Source organism: Glycine max, chromosome 11 (assembly GCF_000004515.6).
Source record: "Glycine max cultivar Williams 82 chromosome 11, Glycine_max_v4.0, whole genome shotgun sequence".
NCBI classification, from domain to species: Eukaryota; Viridiplantae; Streptophyta; class Magnoliopsida; order Fabales; family Fabaceae; genus Glycine; species Glycine max.
Genome location: NC_038247.2, coordinates 19,279,952 through 19,293,153, shown reverse-complemented (window position 1 = coordinate 19,293,153; position 13,202 = coordinate 19,279,952). Strand labels below are relative to the sequence as shown.

At 32.9% G+C, this 13,202-nt stretch overlaps 1 protein-coding gene across 1 annotated transcript; it reads right to left on the bottom strand.

The window, feature by feature from the left end:
* Window positions 1–12,035: 12,035 nt before the first annotated feature.
* Window positions 12,036–12,818, bottom strand: LOC100777057 (putative calcium-binding protein CML19). Its single transcript, XM_026124431.2, has one exon. The coding sequence runs from the start codon at window positions 12,684–12,686 to the stop codon at window positions 12,261–12,263; it is 426 nt and encodes a 141-aa protein (XP_025980216.1). The 5' UTR covers window positions 12,687–12,818; the 3' UTR covers window positions 12,036–12,260.
* Window positions 12,819–13,202: the final 384 nt, after the last annotated feature.

The following is a 13,202-nucleotide window of genomic DNA, read 5'->3' as shown; positions in this document are numbered from 1 at the left end:
TTGAGCCTCATCAGCAGGACTTTTATCCTTGTACCAGCAATCAACAACATAGTGTCCCTTCTTTCCACAATTGTAACAATCTACATTCTTCTTGTCCCAGGTCTTTTTTCTTCCTCTCCCTCGATTTCCATTATGTCCTCCTCTATTGGAACTTTGGTTGTCATTGTTTTTCTGATTTGAATTGTCTCTTGATCCATAGTTCCCTCTTCCTCTTAAGTTCTTAAATCTGCCTCTCTTTCCTTTGGATGATTCATTTCCAGAGTTCTTCAGGTTTTGTTGAGCCTGAAGAGCTGTTTCAACAGGTTTTGTACTACAATTATTCCTTTCTTGCAATCTTTGCTCATGGGCTTCGAGGGAACCTTGTAATTCGTCAATGCTCATGGATTCCAAATCCTTTGATTCCTCAATAGCAACCACAATGTGGTCGAATTTTGGATTCAAGGATCTTAATACTTTTTCAATCAACATTAAATCAGTGAATTTCTCACCATAACCTTTCATTGAATTAGCAAGAACTTGTAATCTATTGAAGAAATATCCAATACCTTCATTCTCTTCCATCTGTAGTAGTTCAAACTGTCTCTTTAGGGTTTGTAAGCGCACTTTCTTGACTTTATCTGCACTAGCATAAGCTTTGTTCAACGTATCCCAGGCTTCTTTCGCAGTAATTACACCTGCGATCTTCTCAAAGTGGGTATCATCAACACATTGATGAAGCATCACCAATGCTTTGCAATCCTTCTTCTTTAATTCTTTGAATCCAGCCTTTTGTGCATCAGAAGCATTGTCTCTTGGAACTTCTACACCATTCTCAACGATGTCGATTAAATCTTGGTAGCCAAACAAGGCTTTCATCTGAAGTTTCCACCTACTAAAGTTCTTGCGAGTGAGAACTGGGAAATTCGTGGAAAAATGGTCATTGGAAGCATGGTTGTGCTTAATGATTCCTTCTTGATCGAACCTTGCTCTAGATACCACTGTAAGGGTCAAGAACATATGAGTTCCTTGACACACACTTGCATGAAAAAAAGAAAAATGTATGAGATTGGAGAGAGAGAGTTTTGATCATAATCTATTCCTTTCTGCTGTGTGAACTCATTCAACAATCTTATTGAACGATCAAGTGTATTTATACATCATTGTTAAAGACTGAAATGATAAAATCGAAAAAAAAACAATTCAACACCTTACTTTCTGTTTTGAGCAACAAACTACTAACTAATTAACTAACTTTCTAAACATTGAAAGCTAACTGACATATCCAAAAATGGATCAAGATTACTACAATTACTACAACACAATTAGGGGCCATGTGTTCTTTCATGTACTTGAGTTTCACCTCTAACTAGGTACCGTACCCCTCCATGACTTGAGGAGCATCAAGATCAAGGGCAGTATGTGTCCTTCCGTGATCATGATCAAGTATTTCATTTTTTGAGATTTTTCTATCGTTGATTTAAGAATAGTGCTAATGACTAATAAAAAAAGGATAATGTTAATATTGTAAATTTACTTTCTTATTCCTTCATTTAATTTAATTTTAAATTTTTTAAATGACTTTTTGCTATTAAAAAATAAGTTTTTTAATTGAGTCTTTGCATAAATATACTAAAATAAATAATATTTTTATATTCTTAATATAAATACTAAATAATTTTAAATAAAAAAGTAGTATGCCCATAATTTTAAAAATTAGTTTTTCTGTAAAAATATCATTAACTACAAAATTACACATTAAATTAAATCAAATATCATATAAAATTTAACTTGAATAACACACTTTGTTTTTTGATTTAACTCCCAGATAAAATAATATATTTATCAATCCTAATGTCTTTAGTTTCATTCCTAATATCACAATACTCATTAGATATGTGCTATTTTTTAAGAGAAATGTTTTAGTTAAATGAGAAAATTATAAATTGAATATTTTTGTCAAATGCAATATTTTTTCTACTAAATATGAATTTTTTTGCTTTGTAAAATTTTTAGAATATATATATTATTATTGATGGAAATAAAGTTTATATTTTTTTTATCTTACTAGAAGTTTGTGCCTTTAGATGAGATATCGTTCTAAATGTGAATTGATGACACGTCCCTCGTCTATCCTTTCAAATTCTAATTTATTTTAACTGAATAATAATAAAGTGATGTAAATATTATGAATTCCATTTATCAATGCCAATAACGTTTAATATCTTAAAAGTTTAAATATTTTTTATTTAATAATATTTAACCTTATTTCTAATAACTTTTAATTACAATACTTGTTACGTTGAACAATGTATTTACTCCATGTCACATGGAATATTTTTAAAATTCACTTCTAATATACTTTAAAGGAATTGTTTTTTTTTAAAAAAAAAAAATTTAATCAAATAGTTTCAAACTTTTCATTTTTAGTCCATATAATTAATAAGTGAATTTTTTTAGTCCCTGAAATTTACATTTTAATTTCCAAAAGATCTCTGCCCGTTAAAATTCTTTAACTAGCAAAGTTAAAAAAACTTAACAGTAGGGATCTTTGGGGAACTAAAATGTAAACTTCAAGGACTAGAAAATTCACTTATTAAACTTTAGGGATTAAAAAATTCACTTATTAACTATAGGGACTAAAATACATAAATTTGAAAACTATATGAATTAAATGGGTGATTAGACCTTAAAAAAATTAAGGCTTAGAATAACAAAGGATACCCAACCCCAAAGTCACTTGCCATGAATACACTACAAAAAAAAAAAAAATATATTTCTGACGGTCGAAATCCTTCGGAAACCTCAAAAATCCGTCAATAATTCAAAATTTCTGACGGACCAAAATTCGTCAAAAAAATGGTCGTAAAAAATTTTAACCGATGAATTTTTGCCGTCCATCAAAAATTTCTGATGGAAATGTAAAAATCCGTTGATTTATTTTTGTTTTTCATTTATATCATTTCTCATCGATAATTTAGTAATTATTTTTTGTATTTATGTTATTTAAGGTGAAATTTTGAATTAACACATACATGTAATTAATGAAATACTCAAATTCATAAATCCAAAACAAAGAGCAAAATAGATCATTAAGTTAAATTGAAAATAAATATAAAAGAAAAACACAATGTAATATGTCAATAGAGATTGTCAATAATAATTTTGTGTTACCAAGTCAGTAACCAAAATAGTCATTGGGAGAGTGTCTTTGTTGGTCATCATGTTGTTGCTGGTCATCTGCCTGGTCAATGTCTTGTTGTTGCTGCTGGTCCTGATGTTATTGGTGAGGTTGTTGATGTTGATGAATAATGTTTTGCGCTCCAGGAGGTAGGAATTGAAGCACAACTGGCTGAAATACACGCATCTCCTCCTTTGATTGACGCAACTCCTCCCTCAATTGGTTAATCTCTGCAGCATTCTGAGCGCAAATGGAAGATCCTTGCGTATGCTGCATGAAGATGTCATTTACACATTTATAAGTATGACCTAGGTCTCCAGTACCATAAAGGTATCCCTTATGCTTTGGTCCCACAACTACAACCCAACACCGACTCCTAAGTCTTTGTTCTTCAGCCAGGTCTAAAGGAGTGAATTGTGATTCACCAACACTTGATGCAGCATCAGACCTAGCTTGAGATAGTCTAGCCTCAAATTCTTCCTGTCATTCATTAACAATTATTATTTCATAAATATAATAAACATTTTAAAGAATAAAAAAAAAGATGCAAGATAATGATCACACATGTGTTTGCCTAGATCTATCATTGACAAATTGACCAGTATTCTTTTGTAAATGAGTTTGCTGAAAGACCTCATCTACTTATTGTTTTTTCTTTCCACTTGTCCCTTTCCCACTAGAGTCATGTGACAGGGGTCGAGGAGGGTCAACACCACTTGATGACATATCTATATGTAAAAAAATAATATTACAAATAATTAATCAAATAGAATATTGGGATAATTAAAATTACATAACTAATAGAATTTCATTTCACACCAAAAATAAAATACACTAATAAAGTGTTCAAGTATTACACCAAAACAAAAATGTCACTAATAGCAATTCAAACATTATAATTGACTAACAAACATCAATTTCTAATCATCTTCAGAATTATAAACTTCAAAGTCATCTTCTAATTCCCCTTCATTGTCTTTTTCAATATTATTTGATTCTCCATTCAAATTATATGATTCTTCTTCGTTTGTCAATAGATTAGCAAAGTCTTCTTCATTTGTTTATGTGGTTTCATTCCATCTTCAAACCTATATAGACAATTAAGTAGGATTAGGCACAAAAGAAAACTTTGCATTTACCAAATGAAGTAAATCTCTAGTTAATGAACATAGGTAATGGTGCTAATTACACAGATCAAAGCAATTACAATTAATCATGCATAGAGTAAATCTACACAATGTGAATTTACACAATTTAAACTTGCACGGTGTAATTTTACACAGTGTAAAAAATCATGTTCTAAAGAAATTCTAATTCCTACCAAACTTAGCATATAAATAACATACATATAATTAAAATTTTAAATTAACTACTTGAATTAAATTTCCATCGCAGCTAATTTTCAATATCAATTATATATTTCTACTAGTCAGACAATGCGAAACTTTCTACAAGATGAGTTGAAATTGTCAAGGGGTTACAATCCCTAGGAAGAATCCTCGTATTTTTCCATTAGCTTTGGGTCCTCCTCTAGATCCTCCTTTGTCTCGTAAATATTAGTTGTCAACCTTAAGTGAAGAAGAGTTATACTTATTTATTTTCCTAGTTTAGTACACTTAATTACAATATAATTTTGAATAGAGATTTTGTTGTATTGCACTACCTCACCTAAAGGAATTAAATCCTTTTGTCTAATGAGTAAGTTTTATGTTTGATTTAATTTAAAAAAATGAAATGTTGAGAAAAGTAGTTAAAATATTTGTCCAAATTTATGTTTCACATTATGTTGAACTTGTTGATAATCATACATGACACCAAATTACAGATAAAAAAATGACATCACATTTTAAATGTTGAGAATCATTCTAATTAATTTCACCATAGAAAATTTTAGGTTTAAACAGAGATAGATAGGAGTTGTTCTTTGAGTAGTGAACTAAAGATTTTAGTTAAAAGAGAACCACTTTAGGATTTTGCTCTGAAGGCACCATTATATTGCTTACACTATAATTGCGTATGAAAGGGAGTTAGACTAAGGACGACTAACAATCCAAGAGGTAGATTTGAGCTGTTCATTAAACAGTGGAAATTTTGTGTCATGCATTTCATCAGAAGAGATGACTGCAACTTCTATTATCTAGGTTGATCTAACTTTGCTATCATGGGTACATATGTCTTCCTCATCATTGTTTTTTTTTTCTTTCTTCTATACATTTTTTTGTGAGTGATATTGCAACATGCATATTCAAGTAAAGTGAGCAATTGTAACTTGCAGTATGACTCACGAAAAGGTGTGTAGAAAGAAAAAAAATAATGATGAAGAAGAAATATGTATCCATGTTAGGGAAGCTAGATCAACCTAAATAATTTCATTTGGTCAGGTGATGTGATGACCAAAAAGTTGATTACAGTTGCTTGGCGTAACCTGTGTAGGCCGAAAGCTGAAGGGGGAATTGGTATCCGTTCTATCTATGCCATTAACAAAGCATCCATGATCAAGCTGGCTTTTGATTTTGTGGCAAAAGATGAGCAGTGGGCAATCATGTTGAGAGCTAGAGTCTTGAGAAATGGAAAACCCGTTCTTTATCACATTTTTTCCTCTATATGGATGAGTTTCAAGAATTATTTTGAATTCTGTTTGTGCCAATTCTTCCTGGCTGTTGCAGCCCATAGTCTCTTACTTGGAGCTTCCTGATCAACTTGCCCTTCAAGCTACAGTTAATTTGTTTATTCAAAACTCCTCCTGGGTCATTCTTAATGTTATCCAGCAAAATCACCCTGCTCTTGTGCAGCATATTAGAGAAATTGTCATTCCTTTGGAGCAAAAAGAGGATACTATGATTTTGGATCATTCCACCAATGGTCGTCTGAATCTCAAGGAAACCTACAAACATGTTTCTCCTTCCGATTAACCACTCCCTTTATTTAAAAGAATTTGGTATCCGCAAATTCCTCCTTCCGCCTCCTCTCTTATTTGGAGGATTATTCATAATAAGCTTCCTAGTCAAGGTGCTTTGAGAAATAAGGGCTGCTTTATAGTCTCTATATGCTTCCTTTGTGGTTCCAGTTATGAAACCAGTGACCATCTTATTTATCAATTCCCCTTTGTTGTTGCTTTATGGAATTGGCTTGGTGGAATTTTTTATTGTCATATATATACTTCGTCCATCCTTTCCATTCTGTCTTCTGGGAAAACTTCTGGGTCTGCCCAAGTGGTTGATGTTTTCCTTGCAGTGGCGATCTTCACTATTTGGGTTATTTGGTACAGCAGGAATCAAATCTGTTTTTGTAACCAAATAATTACTATTCAGCAAGCCATATCCATTGTGTCTAGCAAGGTTAATATTACTGGTAATAGCACTAAGGTTGTTATGGGCCCCTCTGTTTCTGAGCTTCTCATCTTAAAGCATTTGGGTATTAATGGCCACCCTAGGAAGTTCATTCGCATCAAGGAGGTCATTTGGTGTCCCCCTAAGTCGGGTTGGATTATATATAACTCGGATGGCTCAGCTCATGGATACCCAGGTATAGCAAGTTGTGGTGGCATTTTTAGGAATCTCACGGGTTCTTTTCAAGGTTGTTTTGCTGAATCTCTGGGAATTCAAAACTTTTTTTTTGCTTAAGTCATGGGAGCAGTCAGAGCCATTGAGTTGGCGGACAGATTTGGTTGGTCTAATCTCTGGCTGGAAAGTGATTCAGCTTTAGTGGTCCAATCTTTTGCTGGTGTTTCTTTGATGCATTGTTCTCTTAGGAATAGATGGTTGAATTGTACAGCTATAACCAAATCTTTCTGCTTTGTGGTTGGTCACATTTATAGAGAAGGCAATGTCTGTGCAGATACGCTTGCCTCTAAAGCTACTTCTATGGCTGGGTTCTGCTGGTGGAAATCCACCCCATCTTTTTTGGTAGCAGAGCTCAATAGGAACAGAATAGGGCTTACCTAGTTACTGATTTTCTTAGGTTTGCCCATGGATTCGGATTTTATGCCCCCCATGTTTTTGGTTATGTTGTTCTTGTTCCTTTTCTTTTGTTACTGAATTTCCTGGTTTGCTGTAGTAGTCCTTTAGATGATGGGGTGTCAACCTAGTTTTGATTGCAGAAAGTTTAGGGGGGTTGGCATTCCATGGCTTATTAAAAAAAAAATTATCATATCCTTCACATAAAATAATATCTTTATAAATATAATTTGTAATAACCCTTTTGCATAAGAATTATATTTGTCACATAAAATAATAACTTATTCTCATAAAATGATAATTTTTTCACATAAATAATAACCTCCAAATAAATATTTTGGCAAGTACTTTATCATTTCACTGCTAACTAATCATACAAGAAGCAAATGCTTGGGGCTTCTTGATGGAGCTCCTAACTGCTTTTGGCTTTAATGGTACTTTCTGCAATTGGATTTCCACTGCTAACTAAATATTTTTTAGCTTAATTCAGCTAAATTATCCGATAAGGGATCCTTTTTTACTCTCCTTTTTTGTTTAGCTGAAGATGTTGTAAGTAGAGGTATTTTTCAGTTGGTGGAAAAAAAATTCTTCTCCCACTGGCTAGTCCGGTAGGAGTTGCTACTCCCAATCATGTTCTATATGCGGATGATATTCTTGTTTTTTGTAGAGGGACCTCAAAGAATCTGCTGCTTTGATGAAACTTTTTCATTCTTATAGTGAAGCCTCTAGACAATTCATTAACCTGGAGAGGTGCAGGTTTTATGCAGGTTCAATATCTCTTACCAGGATTAATAGAGTAAAAGATTAGTTGGGTTTTGCCAGTGGCTCTGTTTCCTTTCACTTATTTAGGTGTCCCTTTGTTTAAAGGGAAGCCTAAAGTCCACTATCTTCACGAAAGGGTAATCTTCTTTCTATTATGAGTAGGGTTATCACGGGTAAGCTCCTTTATTCTTTGCATGTTTACTCATGGTTTGTGGCACTTATTAAGATGGGTAAGAAATTTTGCCTGGTTTGGAGACATTAACTCCAAAAAATTAGTAACGGCCAAGTGGAAAGTAGTGTGTCAACCTATCAAGTGGAAATTTTGCCTTGAATCAATCAATATATTGCTGATTTGTTGGCCATTCCTGAAAATGAACAGAGGTTTCTTCATATGAGAGTGAAAGATTTCTTGCTGAACTTTTGGTGGAACATACCTTCCATTATCTTTGATCGCGTTCCGGGCCTTCTGGAAGCAGATGCTAAAGAAACAATCCCTCTTAATCCATCAAACTGATTTTCCTGTTTGGCGTCCTGGTAAAAATGGGATCCTTTTCTTTCAGAGAGGTGTTTAATTTTATTCACGCTAATAGCTCTCCTTGTTCTTGGTCTAAGCTGATCTGGTTTAATGGCATCTCGCCATCTAGGTCGTTTAATTTTTGTCATGGGAAAATGCCAACACATTATATGCTTTGTGCCCGTGGCTACATCATTGTTTCAATAATGCAAACATTCTGCAGCTTTATTATCACTAGAAATGAATTCTTCTTTGGTTTGCTTAGCTCTAAGACAAATGTCACAAATCTTATTCTTGGCACTATCACTTCTACCAACATTACCAATTTCAGAAATTAAATCTACTATCCTAGAAGAGGGATGTCCCATTCTTTTATGCCAAAGCTCAGAAGATGGGAGTTGCATCAAATGGATGTGCATAATACCTTCCTACATGGTGAGTTGGATGAAGAGGTGTATATGAAGTTGCCACCTAGTTTTGCTTCCCCAACGCCAGGAAAAGTATGCAGATTATGAAAGTTATTATATGGTTTGCGACAGGCACCCAGATGTTTGTTTGCCAAGTTGGCAACGGCGCTAAACACGTATGGATTTCAACAGTCATATTCTGATTACTCACTGTTTACTTTTAAAGATCGACATGTTCAACTCCACGTTCTTGTCTATGTTGATGACCTGATTATATCTGGCAATGATGGGGTGGCTATGCAAAGGTTCAAAGATTATTTGAGTCAGTGTTTTCATATGAAGGATTTAGGAAAACTAAAATACTTCTTGGGGATTGCAGTGGCACGAAACTCGGAAGGTATCTTCTTGTGTCAACGTAAATATGCGTTGAACATCATTTCTGAGACTGGACTGTTAGGAGCTAAGCCGGTTGGGACTCCTCTTGAACAAAATCATAAATTAGCACTTGCTATGACTGCTGATTGGGATAATCTTGGACAGTATAGACGCTTGATAGGGAGACTAATTTACTTGACGCTTACTATGCCCGAACTGTCTTATTGTGTGCATATACTTGCACAGTTCATGCAACAGCCGAAAGAAGAACATTGGGAGGCAGCTTTGAGGGTCGTTTAATATTTGAAGGGAAATCCAGGACAAAGTATTCTATTGCGTGCTGATTGTCACCTGAAACTGTATGCTTACTGTGATTCCGATTGGGCAAGTTGTCCTTTAACACAATGATCCTTAACTGGTTATTTTGTTCTTTTAGGCTCTTCGCCAATCTCTTGGAAGACCAAGAAGCAACAAATAGAGTCTCGGTCTTCGGCTGAGGCGGAATATAGGTCCATGACAACCATCACTTGTGAGTTGAAATGGTTGAAAGGCTTGTTGTCTACTCTTGGTGTGATGCATTCGGGACTTGTGCTTCTGCATTGTGACAGTCAAGCGGCTTTGCATATAGCTGCTAGTCCAGTTTTTCATGAACGAACAAAGCATATTGAAGTAGACTGCCACTTTGTTCGTGATGCGATCCAAAATGGTGAAATTCAGGCCAAATATGTTCATACTCCTATGTAGCTTGTAGACATCTTTACAAAGACTTTGAGAACACAACAATTTGACTTTCTCCTTTGCAAGTTGAGCATTCGGGATCCTCATGCTTCACCTTGAAGGGGGTATTGAAGATTGAGATTGTAAACATGATTTCTTTCCTTATTTTGATTGGCAATCCTTGATTCTAGGCATAAGTTTTGTTAGGCAAATATTGATTTATTATCTGTAAATATTCTCTTAGAGGATTTTATGTGTATAGTTTTCCATATTTAAGATTCTTGATATATTTCTTCTCTATATATATTTATCATCCAAGGGAATGAAAAGCAACGAAGGGAATTAACCTTCTTTTACAATATATATTACCAAACTCTGTGTTCACCCTCATAATGTCACAACTGAAGAAAATTGACAAAAAATGACACTTGTGAAATTGTTATGCATTATGCACAAGATTAAATATGTACGTGCAGGGTCGATCGTGGGCTAATTGTGTGTGACATATTGTGGGGAATGGTGTTTTTATATCTTGTGTTTCTGATGTGTAAATGGAGGAATATTATTCAATTTGCATATGTAAATGGCATCGGAAAGTTCACAATACGAAGGAGAAAGGAAAAGACCAAGAACACGCTAGATGAGAAATACGAATGGTATATTGCTTATACGTACGTGTTAGTACCGCTTTAACGTGTATAAATACAAGTCAATTATGAGTTGTTGCCACCTACACTTAATAAAAATATATTAGAATGTATTAAGGTTTAAATACTGCCCATGTAATTTGGTATTTTTTTAAATTTTTTATTCTTCTAAAATTATTCTTTTATCTTTATTCCTTCTAAATTATGTTTGTTTATTTTTAGTTCTTAAAATATTTTAACTAATATTTTTTTTATTATTCAAAACATTATCTAAAGTACCTTAAAGACTAAAAATTAAAACAAACATAATTTCCAAAGACTAAACACAAAAAATTAATTTTACAAAAATGAAAACTAAAAAAACACTAAATTACAATAACAAAATATATTCAAACATTGTATTAATGATATAAAAAAAAATTATACACCGTTAGTTATTTAATAATTTGTTTGGATAAAATTGCTCATAACACTTATAGAGAAGAAAATCATTAAGATAGTAAAATAAGTTAAGTTTTTCTTGTAAGTTAAAATCAACTTATTATCTCAATTTTTAAAGAAGTTACATGAGATAACTTCTACAAAAGTTAAAGCATATAAGTTGACTTTAATGTTGTAGAAGCTGAATTCATTTTACTTTTTTATTTTTCTCTTTATAGAAAAATTTATCTACATAGAGTGTTGGAAATACACTCTTTGACACATTTCTTTAAATACACTTTTTTTAATTGATTAAAATTTATTAAAAATTATAACCAATCAATCAAAAAACATGTGTTCAAAAGAGTGCGTAAAAAAGTATGTTACTGGTATTTCTCTTTATCTATTAACATGCCTAAATACATCATTTAACTATTCAAAAGAACTATAAAAATTAATCAAACTAAGAAAGGGAGTGCTAGAATTATGTTGTTGATTTGATTCAAATTCGCTTCTCATTTGGGTATAAAAACATCTCAAAATAATAATTGTGTTTAGAGTTTTTAAATTACTTTTTAGAAGTCCTATAATATTACATCATATTTATCATATTTAAGCACTTTAACAAATTTTACTCCAATGGTTGAACTATGAAGAACATTAACCATATTAGCTTGGCCAATTATCATAAATGATCGTGGTTTAATATTAATATCATTATGATCACCCCGTCTTAATGGTCCAATCTAGTGTCACCTGAGAGCATAAATCCTACACACAAAGGGACACAAAACACATTTTATAAAAAACCTAATAAGTGACGTGACTAAATTCACAATGAAAGGTCCAATCAACCCTCAACACTATGCATGTGCTTGGCAAGCATTCTCAACTAGTTAGTTAGTTTTTTTCTACTAGTTGAAAAGTTTAACTGAACTTATTAATCATGTTTTGTTAAAAAAATCTTTTATAATTTATCCAAATAAAATTGGATGTTTACGGATATCCTTTTAATTAAAAATATCTAGAAAGAGATAATTGGTATATATAATTAATTATATGATGTGATAAGAAAAAATAAAAGAGTTAATAAGATGTTTATACAAAGATAGATTAGGATTACAAATAAAATGTAGCAAAGAATGTCGTGCCATATAATATATGAAGCTTATAAAGCTCATCAAATCGATCAGTCTCACATTGAGTCTTACAAAAGCCTAACAATGAAAAAACTAAAAATATATACAACAAATGAGTGAAATATTAATCCAACCCCCAATTCCCATATAAAGAAATAAAAAATCATCACTGCATCATTACTCTAAATTCATCAAAGCAAAGCAGGCCATCTCCATTCAAATCAAAGTGGCCAATCATAGTTGTGCATTGCTCCATGGATTTTGATTCTCCTAACCTACCCAGCATCCTTTGCAAGCTTTTGGGAGTAATAAACCCAAACATTTCAGTGTCATTGTACATCTCAAAAGCTTCTTCCAAATCCTTCAACTTCTCGTCTTCCCCAGCTGCCTCCATAAGTTTCACAAAATCTTCCAAACTCAAAAACCCATCACCATCAGAATCCAACTCCTCAATCAACTTTTCAGCATCTTTGGTCAACAACTCACCACCAATCATGCCTAGCCGGTTCCTAAGCTCACATGGAGAAATCTTACCATCCCCATCCTCATCAAAATACTTAAGAACACGCTCAAACTCTGTGTTCACCCTCATAACTATAGAAAATACACGCAAAAATATTGATGAAAAAATAACCCTTGTGAAATTGTTATGCAGTATGCACAAGATTAAATATGTACGTGCAGGGTCGTCGGCTAATTGTGTGTAACATATTGTGGGAGATATATGGTGTTTTTATATCTTGTGTTTGTGATGTGTAAACGGAGGATTATTCCATTTGCATATGTAAATGGCATCGGAAAGTTCACGATACGAAGGAGAAAGGAAAAGGCCAAGACCGCGTTAGATGACAAACACGAATGGTCTATTGTGCTGATAAATAAAAAAAATAAATAAAAATGGCCTATTGCTTACCCGTGTTAGTATCGCTTTACCGTGTATAAATACAAGTCAATTTGGAGCTGCTGCGCACTTACACTTAATAAAAATATATTAGAATGATTAAAATTATTGAATGATTTGGGTTGGAAAAAATATTTACTTTATATGCGTTTAACATCTTTAACAAAAATTAATCATCATTTTTGTTGGAAGGTATTTGTATCAACA

Excerpts from the sequence above, each read along its gene's own strand:
- LOC100777057 (XM_026124431.2), bottom strand. The coding sequence starts at position 12,686 with ATGAGGGTGAACACAGAGTTTGAGCGTGTTCTTAAGTATTTTGATGAG.